The following is a 20289-nucleotide window of genomic DNA, read 5'->3' on the forward strand; positions in this document are numbered from 1 at the left end:
GTCTACTCGAGGGTCAACTATTTTACTTCATGTAAAACATTTTTTTCCTGTTTGGGCAGTGGTTATTAAATGGGGTTTCGCATACCCCTTGTCGTTAAGTGGATTAGTTTTAAGGGGTCTGTGAAGACCCGATAGAAATCTTTGTGTATACTTTAATTTCGTATTGTTTTTCTTGTGGAAGCTTGGAATCCGATAAGTTAACTCGAGGGTCAACTTTATTAATTTTGGTTCAGTAAAACGCGTTGAACTGTCACTGCTAACATTTAGCGTTGAAATTTTATAAAACTTTTTTTAACTGTCATCTGTGAAAAAAGATACTATTTAATTGTGTGACGCACAGCAGATCCATGAACAAAATTGATTAGACCCGACGGCGCAAGAAATGAGAAAATCGAAGGGTAGGCTCTCAAGCGTGGTTAGTTGGTTACAGTCATAGACAGTACAATACTCACGTAAAATGCAGCATCAGCTCTGCTTAAAAACTTTAATATGTGCTTTAATACTCTTACTAGATTCTGGCAAGTTTTGCAGCGACAGAGTAAAATGCCATTTTACGACCATAAAATTGGCCTCACAAGGACAAAGCCTAATAGTTTCCGAAATCTAAACAAACCACATTACACAAACAACGGAATTTCTAACAAGAAAATAACAAACAGGACAGAAAACGGGGACGGCTGCTTCCGTAAAACTCGCAAAGAGTCAAATTGGAGAAGTGGCTTTATGACAACGGTCCTGGCAATAGTCTGTGTAGACTGTAGATGTAGAGGTTGTCAACCGAGGGTTTGTCAACTATATTAATGCGCGGGGTAGCTAAAATGCTTTACATCGCCACGTAGCATGTGGTGCCACATTTAGTCTTGGAAAACAGTTTTTGACGGCATATCAGCGTTAACTTTTCGTAAACATTTTGTGACTGGTAACTGTGAAAGCAAAGAAGGGAATCTCGCTAGCTTGATTGGTTGTACAACCTTTTGCCAAGTATAGTACCGGTATGTGTAAAAAGACAGCTCCGCAAAACCAGCTAAAACACCGGTATTATCGAGACCACAAAATAATTAATGAGTTTTACTCAGGATGTGGCAAGCACTAAATTAATTTTCAAAATATCGGCTTGTGATAGATATCTTTAAAATTGACCATTTATTCACTATGAAACGAAGTATTTCAATAAAAACATGAAACAAAGTATTTTAAAAGATGGTTAAAACCTTTAACTGATGATGATGATGACGAACTTACCGTAGTCGGAAATTTGGAATTTTCAATAAAAATCTGTTGTTTTAAAAGCACCTCCCAACATTAACGACATTCGGTTTGTTATTTTATTGATGCACCTAACTCGTTGTTATAACCGGCCTATAAAATTTGCACTAAAAAAATGTTGTCATGTCCTCGATTTTTTCAGTATTTCACATTCAAACCACATTGATGCACTTGGTATAAGCCTATAACTTCGCCAGTGCACCGTACAGCCAAGAAACTAACAGTACACGATTTGAAAAAAAAAATTGTCATCGAGAGAAAAATATTCATATATCTACCTAGATCACGGTTTCCTAAATAGGGGTGCTCTCCCCCAAAGGAGTGCGAGAACTGTTCCTAGCGGATGCGCGGATGCTGAATTACACACAGAAAATAAACACATCTTGGATTTGTGCTACTGTGTTCTCAGTTATTTTTGTAAAAATAAAATTACAATGGTTTTGTTATTTAAGCTAGAAGGGTCCGTGTTGTAAACAAGTCATTTTGAAATGATTTAAGTCCCAGTCAAGTTATTCGTTAAGTCCAAGTTAAGTCGTTTCGACTAAAAACTTATCCAAGTTACCAGTTGCGCAAGTCAACTACAAGTTAGGTCCTGGTACAAAAATACAACGTTAACCTATTACAATCGGAGTCCGACTCCGGCCCAAAAAATAAACCCGAGTCCGACCAATTGTGCGATTTCGTACTCGAGTAGGCTACCGAGTCCGACTCCACTGCCCTGCTTAAAACACACGACACAGTTCGTATGTTTAGTTGGAGAGGTGTTACTCGAAATACAAAAGTTATATTACAAAGGTTATGGATTCACCCATAGCGAAAAATCGCCTTTATATCGTTTAAGTTGCCAAACTTATTTGTCGGGGGACACCTTGGGCTTAAACGATTTGTATAATAGGTAGACATACCAGAAGCATAATGCAGATTTGCAGCACGATTTTTTTTTAATTTACATAGTAGAAAAAATCAGTTTTAGGAGTAGTGACTACGCAGTACTGATTTAATATTGGACTACACCGTTATAATTGATGATGGTATGTCTTTGGCAGCAAAAAGGCCCAATGGATTTACACAGTAAATCCGCCATAGAAATATCTCAACACACGTCATTTTTAATTAGGGTAAATTCTCCAGGTTTTGTTATTTAATAAATTCTATATTTCGCGAAAAAAATAAGGCACTATAAATCTCTAGAAATAAAAAAAAACAATGCAAACACACAACTGTTTGGTAGCAATAGCTACAGTAGAACTAAAAGTTCATTAGTGGCAGGAGTAAAATTTCATTTATATAAAAAAACTGGACCATAGATACCGTTTATATAAAAAAAAAACTGGACCATTAATACAAGGAACAAAGGAGTCTTTTAACAGTATGATGTTTTTTTGCCACCAAACAGTTTGTGTTTGCATTGTTTTGTTTATTTCTAGAAACAGATGATGCCTTATTTTCTGGCGAAAGATATTCTCTTAAGGACTTATTAATGACTGACTTTGGTTGAGACAGGAAAGCCTAAAGAATATACTTCAACTTGTGCTCATTGAGTTTGCCATTCTCAAACTAGTGATCAATTAAAGTAGCAAGGGACATTTCTGACGGTCTTCAGGTGAAACAAACTAAATTCTTTTCAATTATATTTATTTGCAGGTTATTCCCCCATTTCGATGTCGTCCTTTATGGACATGTCCTGGAGCATTTCGCGAAGTGACACCGAAGGAAATTCGCTCTCGTCCGCACTTGAAGGAACGTCTTGGCTTCCGTCTGCACAAACAGCGAAAATCCGTTAAAAGTGTTTGGGTATAAGCAGAGGGGATTGTAGAATAATTTTTTTTACCGAAACACGTGAAATTTTCAGAGATGACGTCACAAAGTTACGTCATAAGGGGACATCTAAAACGAGTACCCTTAGGAAACACGAGGTTATCGCCTTAGTGTAGCGCACAAATAAGCAACTAAAAACCTAGTAATACATTCAAGACAAGGAGATTGTCTGGTGAAAATGGAACATGATCTATAAAAGTAGAGCATTTTTACCGGTAAGATAAATTTTATCGAAACGCCGTTCCGGACCGTTCCGATTTACTTTTACCACTGGGTCTACGAGTATCGAACACCGAAAATACGCACCCAAAAAAACATTACGTACAAAAATGAAGGTAATTTTCAAGGTGCAGTATTTGCATTATGTTCCAAGTACTCATTTAGCTCAACCCTAACTGGGAAACAATGCTTTAGTTTTTTACAAGTTTAAATATTCGTCAAGAGTAATGATATAAGTTAACGCAATTGCTTAAAGTTGATGGCGTACTGGTTAATGGTTATATTAAATAGGCCAAAATCGAGGTTCTTCTAATACGATAAATGACGTTGAAGCACTCGTTTAAATACGTGCCCAAGTGGAGCGTACTCGTACCGTACTAGATCCACTTCAAGCACTCGAGTTTTTGGCAATCGTTTGGTTTTCGCCGCATCTCCGGTATAAAAAACTTGCAAACCGCCAACGCAAAAAGTGCCGTCATAACGCGACTCGAGTTTTTCTATTGAATGGCGATATTTCTCGAGGAACATTGTTGTCGGCAGGGCTGGAGCCCGGAGCTCCGATACAAAGCTTTTTGCTGGAGCCAGAGCCGGAGCCATTTTTATTACGTTTGTGGGGTCAAAGCTGGAGCTTTTTTAGCAGGGAGCCGGTGACGGAGCCGGCCATCCTAATAGTTTGTAAAGCTGCCAAGTACACATATAAAACTTTTATCTGCTTTAGCCCAAAATGTATTTTAAACCCCAAAATAAAGTCTACTGAACAGTTTAGTGGGCAAATGTAGCTTAATTTAGTGTGTCTTAAAATAACTAAAATAACAGCTACGGAGCATGTGCCTGAGCTAGAGCCAATGTTATTTTACTGTGCCTCCCCAGCCCTTGATTAACAATGAGTCTGCTAAAGCACACTTTGATGTAAAGGCAAATGTTTAGCGATAATGTTTAACTTACACTGATGGATGCTATTTCTGTTTCAAAAACATTGTTTTGTATCCTAATTGAATAAGATATTAATCCGCTTGTACTGAAAACACAGCTACTGAGCCGGAGCCGGAGCCGGAGCCGGAGACGATGCTATTTTACTATGCCTTCCCAGCCCTGGACTTCGCTGCCTTTTATGTGTTTTTTAAAGAAATCTAAAAGTGCCTCCTTACCGATGTAGATGTCGACGTTCTTGCGGATGTCCTTGTCTTCCTCCAGCTCCTCCAGGAAGTCCATGTAGCCTTCCTCATTGCTGGAAGTCTCCTCCTGGATGCGCTGAAGCTTCCAGTTGCGACGACGACGCCTCCTCAGCCGATCCGCGAACACCTTCTTCACTAGGATCTGGGAAAAATTATGACACTAACAATCCAGAACAACGTGAAAAATACTAAAAATTGATTTGTTTTAATAGTTAATGTCAAAGCCAAACATGTCGAGTAAATCTATTTTTCGAGTAATATTTTGTCAAGTAAATCTTTTCGACCTATTGGGCTTCAAGACTTCGACATTCAGTTTTAAGCTATATTATAGATCTGTGCATAGTGCTTATTCTGTACCTCATTTATTTGCCTTTGAAATGTAGTAAGCATTTCAGACACTTTGTTTTGACAGATGTCAAATTAACGACGATAAAAAACTTAGTCGGTTGAATTGAGATCCAGATTAAGTAAGAGCACGCAAGCTATTGGAGTAAAAACCGCCTAAGAACACGATAATAAACCTCACAATGACACATAAACTAGATTGACATTAATCTAATTTAGATCAAATCAAAACATAATGTCACAAAGAACTTCACAGGGATTTGCACGAATGGCGAAATGATAGTAAACCTGTAATTTTTCGCTGCGTTTAATTTAAGAAAATCAGTTGAAGCCCTGATGCTGGAAAAAAGTTGAAAGCACTTAAATTAAACCCAAGGCCTTGGCCAAACGAAGACCGTCGCTTTTTTAACAATTGGCATGTAAAAAGTCAAAGAAAGCATTGGTAGTATGTTTTCGACTTGCTTAAACGCAGAGCCTGCGTATGGTAGCTAAGCCTAAGTTGCTATATCTAGTATGCAAAATATCGATGGGTAAATCTCACCACATAAAATTTTTAGCCATGACTCGCTTGCATTAAAATCCTTAAATGGCGGACTGATTTTATACAAAAGCTTACCATTGTTTAAACCAGTGGTTACAAACCTTTTTCTTCTCGCGACCCTTTTTCCAGTTTTCGAAACTTACGCGACCCCTCAAGTTTAGTGTAGGAATTAATGATAAATTGACCATAGTAAATTAGAGTCACATTTAAATTGGTAAAACGATCACATTTCTCGACCGATTGTTGTAAATTTGGTTAAACTATACGGATTAACGAAAAAAGTATATGTACTAGCTTATAAAGTTACGGTTTAAGCCTTTAATCGCCGCATTACGATTTTCATTCGATAACACTATTTGACTAAACTATAAATATGGTTCTTGTCACAACGGTTAGTAGTTTTTTGCTTGTTATTTCTGTCTTTAATGAGTCTGAAGATAAACAACGTGCAATATAAACAATTGAAACTTGAATTATAGGTTTAAGTTTTCACTTAAAGTTCTTTAGTAAACTTAAGTGTGTACTGTTCCCAATAAGGTTGGCAAGCACTGCCGTAGGCTACCTATGATTGATACCGGGAACTCAATAGCAAGCCTACATTGTTAAAATAATATTCTATCTTACAGGCTGCTCACTGTTTGAACATTTACTATCATTACAAGTTACTTTTTTAAGCTAATTAATTCGGATTCTAGCAATAGTGATTTGTATTTTTAATTGTCGTCTTCGCGACCCCCAGAGAAAAGGCAAACGACCCACCCGGGGGTCGCGACATCCAGGTTGAAAACCACTGGTTTAAACGTCAACGGAAAAATCGATAGTGTTTAGTAAATACGGAAAAGTGTAATTAGGATAAGAGATCGGATAAAAAAACTGAACTAAGACGTACGACGAACTTTTGCAAAGATGTATGACAAATTTCTGCAATATAGAAAAAAAAATTAAGGCCAATATACTAGTCGAAGCTTAGCAATTAAATAGAGCGAAAACGTTTATCTGGCAACTAGCAAATCCGCCTACCACGTCTGGCAGCTTGGAGCCGTTCATCTTTTCCAGCTGTTCGTTCGTGACGTTGGAGTTCTTCAGGTCCAGTCCCATCACCGTGTCACCCACCTTGAGCAGGTGCCCCAGGTGGGTTCGCGTGTGGGTGTAGTCGTCATGGTGACCCAGCTCGCTCGACTTGATTACCCAGCAGTCGGCCAACACGTGCTGTAAAAGTTAAAGTAATAGTTTAGTGATCTCAGGTGATAGGAACTGTTCTCTTATCATTTTACTTGCCTATGGTACTTGTTTTATTGTCAATGAATGGCGATTTATTTTTTTATAATCGGTTGGCGAAATTACAGCAGCAAATGGAATATTCCTGCATCATTTTGTTTTGTTATTTCAATAAATTAGATTTTATTTCTATGCAATATGTTTTTTTTTGGCAAATTGGCATTAAGGAATTGTTCTAGAGCAAGGGTTCTTAAACTTTTTTCACCGCGGACCCCTAAACCTTTTTTTTGCCTGACGTGGACCACGGTAAGCAAGAAATTTAATAAAATGACGTCGCAATACAAATAGACTGTAAAAATCTGCAGTTTTCAATCCACAAAATGTAAAAAAGAAAATAGAAATAGAGACATTCAGTGCAAAAACGTTTTATTTTTAATTAAACTTTTTTCTTAGAAAAATTGATTACTTTCTAAATGTACACCAATATTTCAATTTGGCCTTCACGGACCCCCTAAAACTAGTTCACGGACCCCTGAGGGGACCATGGACCCCAGTTTAAGAACCCCTGTTCTAGAGAATCATTCCACTTGCTAGTATAGGCTTGTTATTTTTTTAATATAATTGTTTTGAGCAGCCGTTGTTGTTAGATTTTAGTGGATTAACGTCGCACTTATTTTATTGTTAAATTGATTGTGGTTTATTTCTATTGAATAAGTTTTTTTAAGATCTGGTATTAAAAAATTCCAGAATTACGCGACTTGCTAATAACTTTTTGTCACGGTTATACCTTCATTTTTGGATGGCAGTTCATTTTAAAAGGAGTTTTTTTGTGTTTTCAACAGTCAGTGTCGGATTATAATCAGGATTTCAGTTCACGTGGAGGAAAAAAATTCTACACAACTCCACCACAACCCCGTACACGTCGCCATTTCTAAAACAATTAAACTTGGACAACCAAAAGTTCTAAAAGTGCAAAGCCAAATTAAAGGCTTTCATAACCATTAGTTACTCACTTTGGCGGAGGACGCTCCGGCCCCGGATTTGTTAGGTTTGTTGTAGATTGGCTCGCATTCCATCACAATGAATTGAACGAGGTTCTTGGGCGAACAAATCGGGAAGAACTGATCTCGCCAGTAAGCGTTGCCGTTCATTTCCGCAACTACAAAGAAAAAAACATGGAGTTTTTTTTAGCTTGATACTCAATAGCCCTGCCCTAGATTAAAAACCGTTACTCGCCTCTGTTATAAACTAATCAAAGATTCGTGCAGAGGGTGAGGGTGGGAGTCTATACAGCATTGCTATTTATAGTCATTGCGGCCTTTATACTATGGACCAAGATAAATTTTAATGTATTTTCTCTTACAGATAGACATCTTAATTAAAAATATTTGTACCACTATATTTGTGGGCATGCAGTGACCAAAGTACAGTTAAACCAAATTAAATTAACAAACTTTCACTCATGCCCTGCACAACACATTCGTTTATTCAATAACAGAATTTTAAGCAACATAAAACTAAGTTTAAAAAGGTTTTACTTTGTAAAGTTGTGAAATCGATGAGATGGATACTGTTTGTGACCCTTAAGCAGATAAGAAGTTGTCCCATATTACCAATATGCTGAGCAAGTTTTTTGGGCAAACACACAATATCATCCTGAAAAAAAATCATCACCATTTAATATTTAGATTATGTTATAACTAAATTATAGACTTTGTCAATTTATTGCTGAATGTGAGCGTATGTTGAACTTTATAAACCAGTTATATAGAGAAACACATAAAAATTTTGGAAACAGGATACCAGGTTTGGAAATAAAACCTACCTTGCAAACTGGTGGAATTTCAACAGAATAGGATGTTTTGTAATTGTAAGTATTGCTATGTGTGTCATGCGAGATGAGCTTCTGTGATGACTGATACCTGCAAACAGAATATAATAAAACACCTTTTGCATTCTGCAAAGTCACATACTGAAAAAGACGCATAAAAACAATACACAAAGTAATGGTTCAAACAAAACTAAAATCCCAGTTTATTGATGAAGAAATGTATAATCAAAATGCATTTATTCTTATGCACAATCCTTTAGAAATCACACAAAGCTTTTTGTGGAGAGAGATAAATACAATTTGTCTTACAAACAGAGTCGTTATAAAAGGTTAGGACTAACCATTGCAATCAAAGCTGTGGCATAGTTTGGAATTTACACATATGTTTTAGGTTGAAGGCCCTACATCACACAGATACTAATATACATAGTGCTCAATATTGTAAATCTAAGCACACCTGCAGGGCAACACACTGGTAAGAAACTCAGTAAACTTTCTTGCATCTTGTTTGATGGCATAAAAGAAATCAAGACCATCTGAAACAATAACGATATTAATGACAAGAACAAAACTGAGGGGTCAATTTGTACAAAGTCTTTTAAAGGAATCCATATTCAAAAAGAAATAAAAACAAAAGGCTACTTAAATTGTCAAACTAATCAGGAGTACAGAACTCATATCAAAAGAATGCAATTAATCTTGAAAAACAATAACTACTGCTACTAATACCCTAAAACAGGGTGGTCCAAGCCCAGGCCCCACATGTGGCCCGCGACATCATTTTTCATTGCCCGCGAAGCACTGTTGAGTTATTGCAATGTGTATCGTGGAGGGTTTAATCAAAGAAATCTAAGTGACGAACGAACAGTAAGCATACTGCAATTGTTTGGTTATGATTACATTTTTCCAGTTATATCATGAAATAAATCAGTTTTCTATCGCTCACCGAATTCAGATCCAGGGGTGGCAACAATGCCTAACTTTTGGTATGTCATAGTGCGTTCTATATGGAACTTTCTAAAATGCTTCTTGCGAACTTATAAGTTATAGTTTTTGTATAAATACACCAAGGGCTCTTCTTACCCCCTTCTTATAGTTAATTGTACGATAAAATATATCGCGCTGCTAGAAACTATTGTTTTACAGGTTTTCACTTTGACTTTAGGTTAAACACCCTGATCCTTTTCAAGATGCAATTTTATTTCAGTCAAATTGATCTGGTTAAAAAAAACTTTTTGTGCAAAATGATAACGTATTTGTAATTTTCTGATGGTGTAGTGTGCAACTTAAAATTTTACTAAGATACCCGCAAGATACGGTTTCCGTGAATATTCTACGCTTATAAAATGCAGTTTTCTAAATTAAAGGTTTTGTCAAATACGAAAATCTTTCGAGCTACGCGCGCACTAGTTTCCCAAGTCTCATGAAACTCGATTTTATTTGCGCACAAGTTCGACGATAGCAGCTATTTTCTGAAGCTTTTTGTCTTTGATGACGCTTTGTGAAGTCATTCTTAAACATTTCATGCCTCACCAAATGAAAAGCATTGGTCCGATCATGGTAAGCATGTGGCCCGCAAAAAATATGCAAGAAATATTGTGGCCCGCGATGCTGTTAACCTTGGACCACCCTGCCCTAAAACATCAGGTCATGCAAACTTTTTTAAATGGATACATATTAAGCATGGAAATAAAACAAAAGGCTACTACAATGAAAAAAATATTGAACACAAACACTGACTTGGCCGCTTGGTTATCTTTGTTGTGTTTTGATGCATTCCATGTTTTAGAATCAACTGCTCCAAATAGTAAAAGGTCTTCTTATGATCGATTTTCTGCCTTACCTAAAAAATAACATCATCATAGAAAGTTACACACTACAAGCCATCGCAGACTCAACGGATCTTTCACTTAATGATGAAAGCAAGGCAGGCTAGAAAAACAACTAGCCTGCAGTGAGGTTCGAACTCACGACCTCCGGCCATACTGGGACCATCGTTCTACCAACTCATCTACACAGGCTTAGAGAGGAGCGAGTCGAGAAACAACCATGCGAATGCTTCCTACACTGCTACATTTTGTTGGTACAAGCAACTTGGTACACATATATGTGTGTGTATCTTTTGTTGAACATAGAAAGTATTTACCAATATAGTCGGATTGGATATTCAGTTTATGTATTCCGTTTATAATACATAGATAGTAACTACAAAAATTTATGCTGAAGCTCACCTGAACTGAAGAGTTCCAGAAATCCTTAGCTTCCACTCGATGGCAGTCTGTGCACATTTGGTTGAGGATGACAAACTCAACGACAAACGATTGCTCCAAGTATGTTCCTTTGTCAACCTATGAAAAATACTTTATTTATTGCTGATTATAATCTAGAAAAGCGACACTGGGTAATAAATAGATTTAAATTTTGGATAACACATATGACTTTTCAACTCAAAAGTATTTTAGATAACACATATGATTTTTTAATTCAAAACATTTAATAACACATATGATTTTTTAACTCAAAAACATTTAAGATATCACATAAAACTTTTTAACTCAAAACATTTAAGATAACACATAGCACTTTTTAACTCAAAAAACATTTAAGATAACACATATATATGACTTTTTAACTCAAAAAATATTTGAGATAACACATATGATTTTTTAACTTAAAACATTTAAGATAACAAATATGACTTTTTAACTGAAAAACATTTCAGATAACAGATGACTTTTAAACTCACCTCTTTCTGAACACTTATTTTCATTTTAATCCTTTTGGAATGCGGCTCCGTCCAAACAAAGGATGCGTCTGTCAATCGAACTCTGTTCAGAGACCCTTTAATGCGCTTAAGACAAATTGCAAGGAGTTCCCTTGATTCGAGGCCTGCAGCAATCCAGGAATTTGGTGGAGATAAATACCTGGATTATTAATGGAGTTTTTCTCAACAAGGAGTTTACAAAACTGTCAAAAGTTTGCTCACTAAGATAGACTCTTTATAAATATACAAGTTTGATTTTAAATTTTCATGTACAATATGGCAGAATGCTGGCAACATGACAAATATGTCAGTCAAAGAAATATTCAGCCAAACGAATAAATTGGTGCAAAACATAATTTAAAAAAAAAAATTAAATAGTACATTTTACATCTTATGCGACACAAGTTATAAAAACCCGAGAAAGTTTTACAAAAATATGTGTGAACATTCTTTATGGGCTGGAATTTATTTTGCAGTGCGTTGATGAAAAAAGTTAAAGTGAGAAGTGCATTGTTTAGTTTATTGCTTTTAAAACACTTTTGAAATTCAATCATAAGGTATGGGCTGTAATTGCTTGAAACCAGAAGGCTAGAAAGGTTCTGACAGTCAGTTGATGTATATTGTGATATGGACAGTAAGTTGTACTTCACGTAAACAATAATTTAACGGACATATTTATTTAAAACATATTAATACTACAAGTTTTCAACAAAGTCACAAAGCTAAGCATAAACAAAAAAGAGGCATTTTAAATGTTTTAAAGAAACAGTCAAAAAACCAACCAGGAGAATAAGGCTATTAATTGCATTGCTGTTTAGCCTTGTGTTCCTGTTTAACAAGTCTAATATATACCTAATTTAAATGTTATTCAAAACAGTTCTTGTACTATAAATTGTACATAGTTTCTGCTTTTTTAGTAACAACTTTTAACACTCTCAAAATTACGAACCGTTCACAATTTCTGCATAAGATCAGATTTCCATGTTTTGGAATTCCTTCCGAAATGTCAACCTTACAACGAAGACAGTCCACACACATGTTGCTAGGATTGGGTGCAATTTCTGTTCCACATTCACAACAGAGACTGTAAAAATAAACAAATTACCTGTCAAAAGGTTTTTCTACTATACAAAAAACATATTCTGTACCGTAATGTGTACAAAATTATATTTGAAATAATATTAAAAAAGCAAGCAACATAACTGCTTAAATAAATTTTACAATAATCTGTATTTATGTAATGTCAAGTTTTTGCTATAATTTACACCAACCACATTTACTTATAAATATACTTACATAGTTCCTGTTGTTTGTGTTGGCGTCAAACTGGTAAATGCCGCCATTGTGAAAAAGTTAAATCTTCCCACACCAAGAGAAAAACACTTTCTTTTAAAAAGTTAGCTTTTTACAGTGGTGGTTGTTATTACAAATTGGCACTAAAAAGTTTAAACTGAAGTTATTTTAATAGAATTGAAATATAAATAAGATAGAGTTGCTTTGTTGTCAATTATGAAATAAAGCGTTATAAAGTTTTGATCCTCTGCTAATGGACTAAAAATGCAACACCATATATATATATATATATCATGTAATTTGGACAGTGAAGGTAAATCTTAAAGAATAAACAACAACATTGAAATATTTTCAAGGTAAAAATGTCATTTAAACTAACTTAAGTCATATAAAGTTTTGTTTTGTGGCCCAAAATACTCTTTCCCATGCTACCAAAGGCCTGCTATGTAAAATCACTACAAAAACAGGGAAGGATCCAGGATTTTTTATTGGGTTGGGGGACGTGAACGTCACAAAGGTATGTCATAGAATAGTTAATCCTAAAAAAACTATTCTTCTTGAGTAAACTCATATGCAAATATGCCAAAAAGTTTGTGTTAATTTATTTTAAATTGGCAAAACTTCAATTAAAAAATATGTGATGCTGGGGGCAAATAGATTGGAATTTTGCTTGAAATAAAGAATTTAAACTCTAATTTTACAGAAATTAAACTGTGAAGTTTATGATTTGTACAACATAAGATACAATAGAATGCATATCGCCTTTCGGCTGAATATATTCAAGTGGAATAAAACAAAAGTTCGAACGCAGAAAACATATTTTTTAAATAGTTTAACTTAGCTAAAAGTATAGTTTAGGGGGCTACGGCCTGAATGCCCTGTGATGCAATGATTAGCCAAGATAAACCAACTTTTTAAAATACAGTACAATGAAATGCACGTATATCACGCGACCAACAAATAACAAATACATGTTTGAACTAAACTAAACTATCAAAAGATAGCTCGCTGCTCAATAAAAATGGCTTAACGGCCTTCCATTTACCGACCACTGTAGTGCAACATAATTCGGCGATTAATATCGGATGAATACCTAATTATTGTCTTCTTACTGTATAAATATATTTATACCTTATAAAAACGATCTTAATATATATATTATAAGCATAAGAACTTCTACTGTGGTATATACGTCACGCACTAGTTCACAAAATTTCTCACGTGTCTAACAATCTTTAATCCAGACCACTGTGGTCATTCAAGACCAGGACTTTTAATGTTAGGTTTGCGGTACTGAAAATATCAGGTTACTTATCAAAACGGTCCACAGTGATTTCTTCAGAAGTAACACCTTTACGCCTAAGAGGCAATAAAGTTTTTGTTTAACTTCACATAACCTATATGATGTGACTATCACTATCAGTATTCACTACATTGCTCTCCAACGGAGCAAGACAGTTTACTTTTCGCGTTTAAAGTAGTTATGAAGATACGACTTCTTCTAGTCTAGTATTTGCTAGTGTCCTACATATTTAACCAAAAAGCATAGTGGTTACAAACAAAATCGACTTGGACAAGACCAGTGGTTCTTAACAGAGGCGCAATAGAAAATTATTTTTATATCAGTAGGAATTTATATACAAATCACTATTATTTCATCAGTATAACTTAGAAAAACTGACTAAAATATCAAGTATTATAAATATAAACTTAACCTTTTCATTGCCGCCGCTGTGTAAGCCTAATCCAATTAAAAAAATGTCTGCACCCCAACCAAAAAAAACTAACAATCCATCAATAAATCTAAAATTACCGCATTTTGCATTTAAATGAGCATTAAAAAAATCAACAGGCACATACACATGTCAAAACAAACACCATAACATTTTTCGGTTACTCCTTCAGACATACACACAAATAAGAACTTTCGGTATACTTTTTAAGCAGCTAAAAAAGTTTTAAGAGTTTTAGGTAAGTAGTCATATTGGTTCAGCCAGTATTTTGGGAAATACTACAATTGCTCCAGGCATATTCCGTGACAAAATATGTGGTAAATTGCACATTTTTCATATATTAACATCCCTTTTAAGGGCGCGCATGGTAAAAATAAGGCGAAAAAGTAGCTTCTGGAAGTTAAAAATGAATATTTATTAAACTAGAAGAATTTGTCAGCGCGTTAAAATGGCTTTGGGTAGCGACGTAAAGTAACACATTGGGAAATCTTATTGTCGGCTAAAATTAAACTTAGTGTTGAAATTCGAAGGGGCTAAGACACCAGTAGGAGTTTTTCTTTGAAACACTCGCTACAAACCTTGCATATTTGGCGGCGGGTGTTATTTTCATATACATGTCAGCGATAAACGTACTTTTGAGATTATTCAAAAATGATGGCAATAACACCACACCTCTTAAAATTAAAAAAAAAATACATGAACGACGAAACAAAATAAGTAGTAACATAGAGGAGAGTAAGAACCAGTGTTGTAATGACTAAAGTTACTGTTATCAAATGACTTAACTCTAGTCTTTTGGGAAAAATTACTCGAGTTAAAAATATGTTTTCCATTTAGCTTTTTTTCTTCTAAAATTGTGGTATTTATCTAACTTTTACACATAAAACAATTTGCTCGTTATACGTGGCGTTTGTGTTATTTTTCACTGATTAATTGTTCATAATCAGACGAGTTTAAAAGTTTTATATTTATGACAAGGACTTGACTTGAAGTTGACTTGCTCTAAATATGACTTGACTTGGGTAATCGATGACTCGGACTGGGACTTGACTCGTTATTTATTCGCAAAGACTTGATTTGGAATATGTTTGATTTTTAGCGAATCGCTGAAACAAAACAAACTCGATTTCGTGTGGCACGAAAATCTTATACAGCGCGCATTTGCAGCGTGCCACGATGTCTTATATCGGTGTCCGCAACCGAGTTGCCATTTCGACTGTTTCTTCAACTGTGACGTCGTCAAATGGATGGTCAAAGCGAGGTCAGAGTTCACCGCATTGCGTCACAACAACGGGCAGCTTGGGACGGTTGTTGGCGCCAACCGGGACGTTTTCGATTTTCCGGACCACCAGGAGACTTTCCTCGGTCACTTTTCCTAAAAACAAGTTTTTTTTTTGAGAAATTGATTTAAGCCGTAAGAGGGAATATATAGCATTATAAAGAAAGATAATTTTTTACCAAAATCAAAAGTAGGATATTTGATAATGGTAATAAATTGCGTTGCTATCAGTGCTAGGCATTTTATTCCGAACTTTCGACAAAAAAACCCGATTCCATACCAAATGACGTCATTACTATGCCCGAGATGAAACTAAACGTTCCGAGGTAGTTTATCCACATTTAAAGCCACAACTGTTTTAGCGTTAAGATGTTTAGTTACCAGCAGTTCTTATCGTAATATTTTTTTCGACAAATTTACCTTTCAAGGTAGAATTGCTGCATGAATCGCAAATTATGGCTAAAATATTAATTTGATGTCGGTGCCGACCGTTGGTTGACTTGGCATCGGGTATCGGCCAAATTAGGATATTATCAGAAGGGGCCTAATCGGTGTAAATTGAAATCGAATAATATTCCGGATTTTATATTAATATTGGTAACTTTCAGCGTTGTTGACATTGACTAAACACGGAGTTTTTTTCCTAATATACAGTTACACAGAGTCGCACTAACCTTAGCGTGACATATCTACAAATAGAACGCATTTACAGTAGCGACAAAAGAAATACGCGAAAATAATTCCCTAACAATCCGACAAGTTAGAACGAGTGCATAGTTATCTACTTTTTAATATTTTATTCATCTATACTTGGTTAGTTTATACGTTGCCGGTATAGCATAAAAGCGGTATTTTTTCAATAAAAAGTTGTACCCAGGGAAGATGTGCATAACATTTTTTAGGTTTGTTAGCGTGGCAGATAATTTTGAACAGAAATGGTAAACAATTTTTGCCAAAAAATTGCTTTTGCTTTACTTTGTCCTATGCGGTATAAAAAGCAATAGGAAACGCAGCAATTGAGCACACCCAGTTCACAGATGATAGACATTGTTACAGGGTTTCCCCACAATATTGTGAAAAACAATTTAAAGACATTTAAAGAAAGTTGGTTTTCAAACACCTAAAAAGGGATCGCTCAAAGATTTTCGAATGTAAAATTCAAAACAAAACAAAATAAATGCCGGTCAACACAATTTAAAAACACATTCAACTGCCTTTTAACGGCACTTTCAAACCTTTTTACAAAAGATTTTTTAATATGCAAATCAAATAAAATACTTTTAAAGATTCAAAGAATGTGTGGCAACCCTGTATTAAACTAAAGCATTTCAAACAGGGTCAGTTTGGGCCACTTCGCCCAAGTTTGCACGCGTCATCAGTTACCAATATAATCTGGTGCAGCGTGGACATCGGCCCCGGAAGCGCATTTAAAAACATTTGCAAGAGGATCGCTGGTGCTTACCGAAAACTACGTGCTTGTCGTCCAGGAATTCGCATTTGGCACAGGTGATGAAGAACTGGCATCCGTTCGTGTGCTGGCCACTGTTTGCCTAGGTGCAATTTTTGACAAGGTTATATAGGTAGTACTTGTTTTATTTTTTTCCACTATTATTTCTAGCCATGAACGTCTTAAAGATTAGGTCAAACTAGACGCGTTGTGTGTTAAAGTGTAAAAAAATTGTTTGGTCGCGGAAATTTGAAATATTTCAGTTTAGGCACTTTGTGAAGGCGCGAGGAAATTTGCTGTTTACGTTTGCTTTATGTGTGAACTGGACGCGAGCGCAAGAAACAAAACGTGTTTGATGTAATCTATAAAAACGATGCAAAAATATATTTTTTCCAAAATAAAACTTGACAAAATCTGCAGAATAAAGATCAAATACCGAAGTTGAAACTGTTTTCGACAAAAACTGTAAAACCCTTGCGCCATCTCTTATCAACATGACGTCACTCACAGTACTGATGACGTATTTTGTTGCCAGGCGAACAAGGACGCTCGCCAGATGGAGAAGGTATTGATTTAACGTGCGGCGTACTTGAGTCAAAAAATCCAGTAAAAAAGTAAAAGCATACAAAAAGAAAGGTGCTTATTAACAAACCGCTCAACGGCACTTTACGGAAGCTACTCGTTTCGTACGCTGGTATAGCTTTTTTTTAGTCAAATATTTTATGTATAATATACCACAACAACTAGGCGCGTAGCGTGACCATTTCAAAGGGGGGTGTCCCGCAATTTCATCTTAGGGAATTCCCCTATTTTCCGTCTGACTGTAACGAATAATGACGTCATAAAAAATAATCAGAAACACTTAACGTCCAGCAAAAGCGAACACGTGCGTCGTATGAACACCCTTAGCGGGTACGGGCGGAGCCCGAAAAATTTTACGTTCCGTGTATTCTATAGACGCTAAAAACGGCAATTATTAGGAGCTTACGGCCCTTTAAATTTGTCTATTTGACGTTTGAAAAGTACAACACTCCGTTGACTCATTCACGTCCGATTGGCACGTGATTTCAATTGTGCGCGAAAACTATTAGATTGTGGTGTCAGAACAGGCTCTGTGACGTGTCAATCACAAACTGTTGCACTTCGTTGTCAGCAAAATTAACGCTGCTTATCAACAAATCTGGTGATATTTGTTGTTTAGTTTCGCCGATTGTATGAAACGTGGCCACATTGCTGAAGTTTACACGCCTGTTTTCTCTACGTCGTTGAGAAGTCTGTTCGTTTTACCGATAAAATACAAATGCGTTAAAAGGCCTGTTTCAGATTACTTGAGTCGGTGACAGGCGAAATGACAAATGAAACAACGATAACAAGCGGTGATTAATGGCGATAAGCACCGACCTGATTAGGCGGCCGACGTGTTTTCAATGCCAGGTGCAATGTTTCCGATGTAACATCGCAGCAATTACGATTTTATTTTTGTGATCATTGTTTACTGAGATTTCAAAGGGGGGTGTCAAGACTCCTAAATACCCCCCCACGCTACGCCCCTGACAACAACACAACAAATTATAAACTAATACCAATAAAAAACGTGAAAAAAAAGCAAATCATGCGTTAGCTATGCGTTTCTAGGCCCGCTTTACCTCATGTACGTTATATTGAGGATAACAAAAACAAGAAATATGTTAATTTTTTAACTGAATCCTTTCAGGCATTGGATAATCCAGAATTTAAAAAATTAACCTAACATCACAAGTATCATTCAGTTAGTGATAGTAGTACCATTGACAGTAATCCTGCGCAAGTGTGCTTTATTTTGAAGTTTTCATCCTCAAATTTTCCACCGTAGATACTTGTCAGTCCAGTTCCGTCGGCCTGTTGAAATCGAAATTAAAATAAAAATGGACGGTTTACTTAGTTGTTGATCATAATTTTATCCATTTAACTTACCTTAACAAAGTCGCCACCTTGGACCATGAAGTCTTTGATAACTCGGTGAAAAGATGCTCCTTTGTAGCCGATGGGAATACTGTCCTTCCTGTTTAAATGTTTTAGACTTTAATAGAAATGTTAGAAATGATTTTTGTGATAGCCGATAGCAGTGTTGTTTAAGTGAATTTAACAAAATAACAAGTCAAAGTCACAGTCAAGTTGCTGATGTAAAAATAGAAACGATGGACGGGTAAAATTTGTAAACTCGTCTGATTTTAATCTAAACCAGTGGTTCCCAACCTGGGGGTCACTAAGAGTTTGTCTGGGGGGTTGCGGTGTAGTATTTAATAAAAACACTGCAAAAGAGATAAGCATTTTGAACTGAAAGTTTACCAGTATAAATGGAGCACAAGCAACCAGCAGTCTTAAATTTGTGTTTAGGTGGCTTTTCTGCAGTAAACTAGTCGTGTTTATGACGTCACCATTACACCCTCCAATTAACGAATCAAGCGTAGTTCCAGTCAAACAATGTCTAATAAAAAATAATGACTGCTCAAACCGTAACTCTAGCTTGTTGTGTATACTTAAATTCAACAGTTTAGCTAAATTTTGATATAACCCAACTAGAATTTTTCCCAATTTGAATTTTGCCAATTTTAAAATGAGTTTTTTATTGACTCTGGTTTATGTATAGCAGGGGGGTCTCGAAAGTTATCGAAAACTTTAAAGGGGTCATGAGTACAAAAAGGCTGAGAACCACTGATCTAAAAAAATAGCAATCCAACTGTTTTACATATGATAAAATAGCCTAATTTTATAATAAATATTAAATGAAACACTTTATTTTAATTCCAGTGACGTACCTATGTTCTCCAGTGCAAAATTGGCGAAAGTTTTCAGCTGTTTTGGGAACTACGTCTGCAAAGAGCTCAATTCTAATTCGTCCAATTTCCTGTTGAAAACAATGGTAATGAATAATTTAGCGACAGCCATGTCTGCTATTTTGCTTCTCAGAATTTAGTTCTCTTTAGGCTAAAATAATTGGATAATTCAAACAAAATAAAATAAATTTAATAATGTGTTTATAAACTAGATATTTTGAACTCCGGTTGGTATAAAGATTGTTGCGTGCAACACTGTTTGTTCATAATTTGTACATTTTTTATAGAACAAAAAAAAATGTTTTTTAGCTCTAAGCAGCATTGTAAAACAAGTTAAAATTAGCAAGTTAGCAAGTTGTGTTAGCACTTTTTTAGCAAGTTAAAATGCCACAATTAAATATTTTCAGTGCAAATAAAACACACCAATTAGTTGCTAAAAGTACAACCCACCTGGCCACCAACACTGACATCCATAAACACCATCGGATTCTTTGTTTCAGTCATTGTAAAATATATATTTAGTCAAGAGCTAGATGATGTTTTT

At 35.6% G+C, this 20289-nt stretch overlaps 2 protein-coding genes across 3 annotated transcripts; both read right to left on the bottom strand.

The window, feature by feature from the left end:
* Window positions 1-2635: 2635 nt before the first annotated feature.
* LOC146164756 (60S ribosomal export protein NMD3-like) lies at window positions 2636-12609 on the bottom strand. Its single transcript, XM_083381567.1, has 12 exons — window positions 12474-12609; window positions 12127-12261; window positions 11160-11337; window positions 10645-10761; window positions 10154-10256; window positions 8871-8949; window positions 8408-8504; window positions 8121-8238; window positions 7596-7741; window positions 6385-6573; window positions 4452-4620; window positions 2636-3024 (listed from the first exon to the last, which is right to left on the bottom strand). Exons 1-12 carry the CDS (start codon window positions 12518-12520, stop codon window positions 2912-2914), a joined length of 1491 nt encoding a protein of 496 aa, XP_083237693.1. The 5' UTR covers window positions 12521-12609; the 3' UTR covers window positions 2636-2911.
* A 2636-nt stretch (window positions 12610-15245) lies between these two features.
* LOC146164757 (peptidyl-prolyl cis-trans isomerase H-like) lies at window positions 15246-20289 on the bottom strand. 2 transcript variants are annotated; one of them, XM_083382108.1, is made up of 6 exons: window positions 20196-20289; window positions 19728-19816; window positions 18883-18970; window positions 18715-18807; window positions 16945-17032; window positions 15246-15578 (listed from the first exon to the last, which is right to left on the bottom strand). In XM_083382108.1, exons 1-6 carry the CDS (start codon window positions 20247-20249, stop codon window positions 15466-15468), a joined length of 525 nt encoding a protein of 174 aa, XP_083238234.1. In that variant the 5' UTR covers window positions 20250-20289; the 3' UTR covers window positions 15246-15465. The 2 variants fall into 2 exon arrangements, with proteins under 2 accessions (XP_083238234.1, XP_083238235.1); XM_083382109.1 differs by having other exon boundaries at window positions 18883-18966; window positions 19724-19816.

Source organism: Ascidiella aspersa, chromosome 2, assembly GCF_963924565.1.
Source record: "Ascidiella aspersa chromosome 2, kaAscAspe10.2, whole genome shotgun sequence".
NCBI classification, from domain to species: Eukaryota; Metazoa; Chordata; class Ascidiacea; order Phlebobranchia; family Ascidiidae; genus Ascidiella; species Ascidiella aspersa.

Coding starts and splice junctions, on each gene's coding strand:
- LOC146164756 (XM_083381567.1), bottom strand. CDS start 12,520: ATGGCGGCATTTACCAGTTTGACGCCAACACAAACAACAGGAACTAT. Junction 10,762..11,159: donor AAATAAGTGTTCAGAAAGAG/GTGAGTTTAAAA, acceptor TATTTTTCATAG/GTTGACAAAGGAACATACTT. Junction 8,505..8,870: donor ACCAGTGTGTTGCCCTGCAG/GTGTGCTTAGAT, acceptor TTCTGTTTGCAG/GTATCAGTCATCACAGAAGC.
- LOC146164757 (XM_083382108.1), bottom strand. CDS start 20,249: ATGACTGAAACAAAGAATCCGATGGTGTTTATGGATGTCAGTGTTGGT. Junction 19,817..20,195: donor ATGTCAGTGTTGGTGGCCAG/GTGGGTTGTACT, acceptor TGTTTTCAACAG/GAAATTGGACGAATTAGAAT. Junction 15,579..16,944: donor CGACAAGCACGTAGTTTTCG/GTAAGCACCAGC, acceptor ACTTGTTTTTAG/GAAAAGTGACCGAGGAAAGT.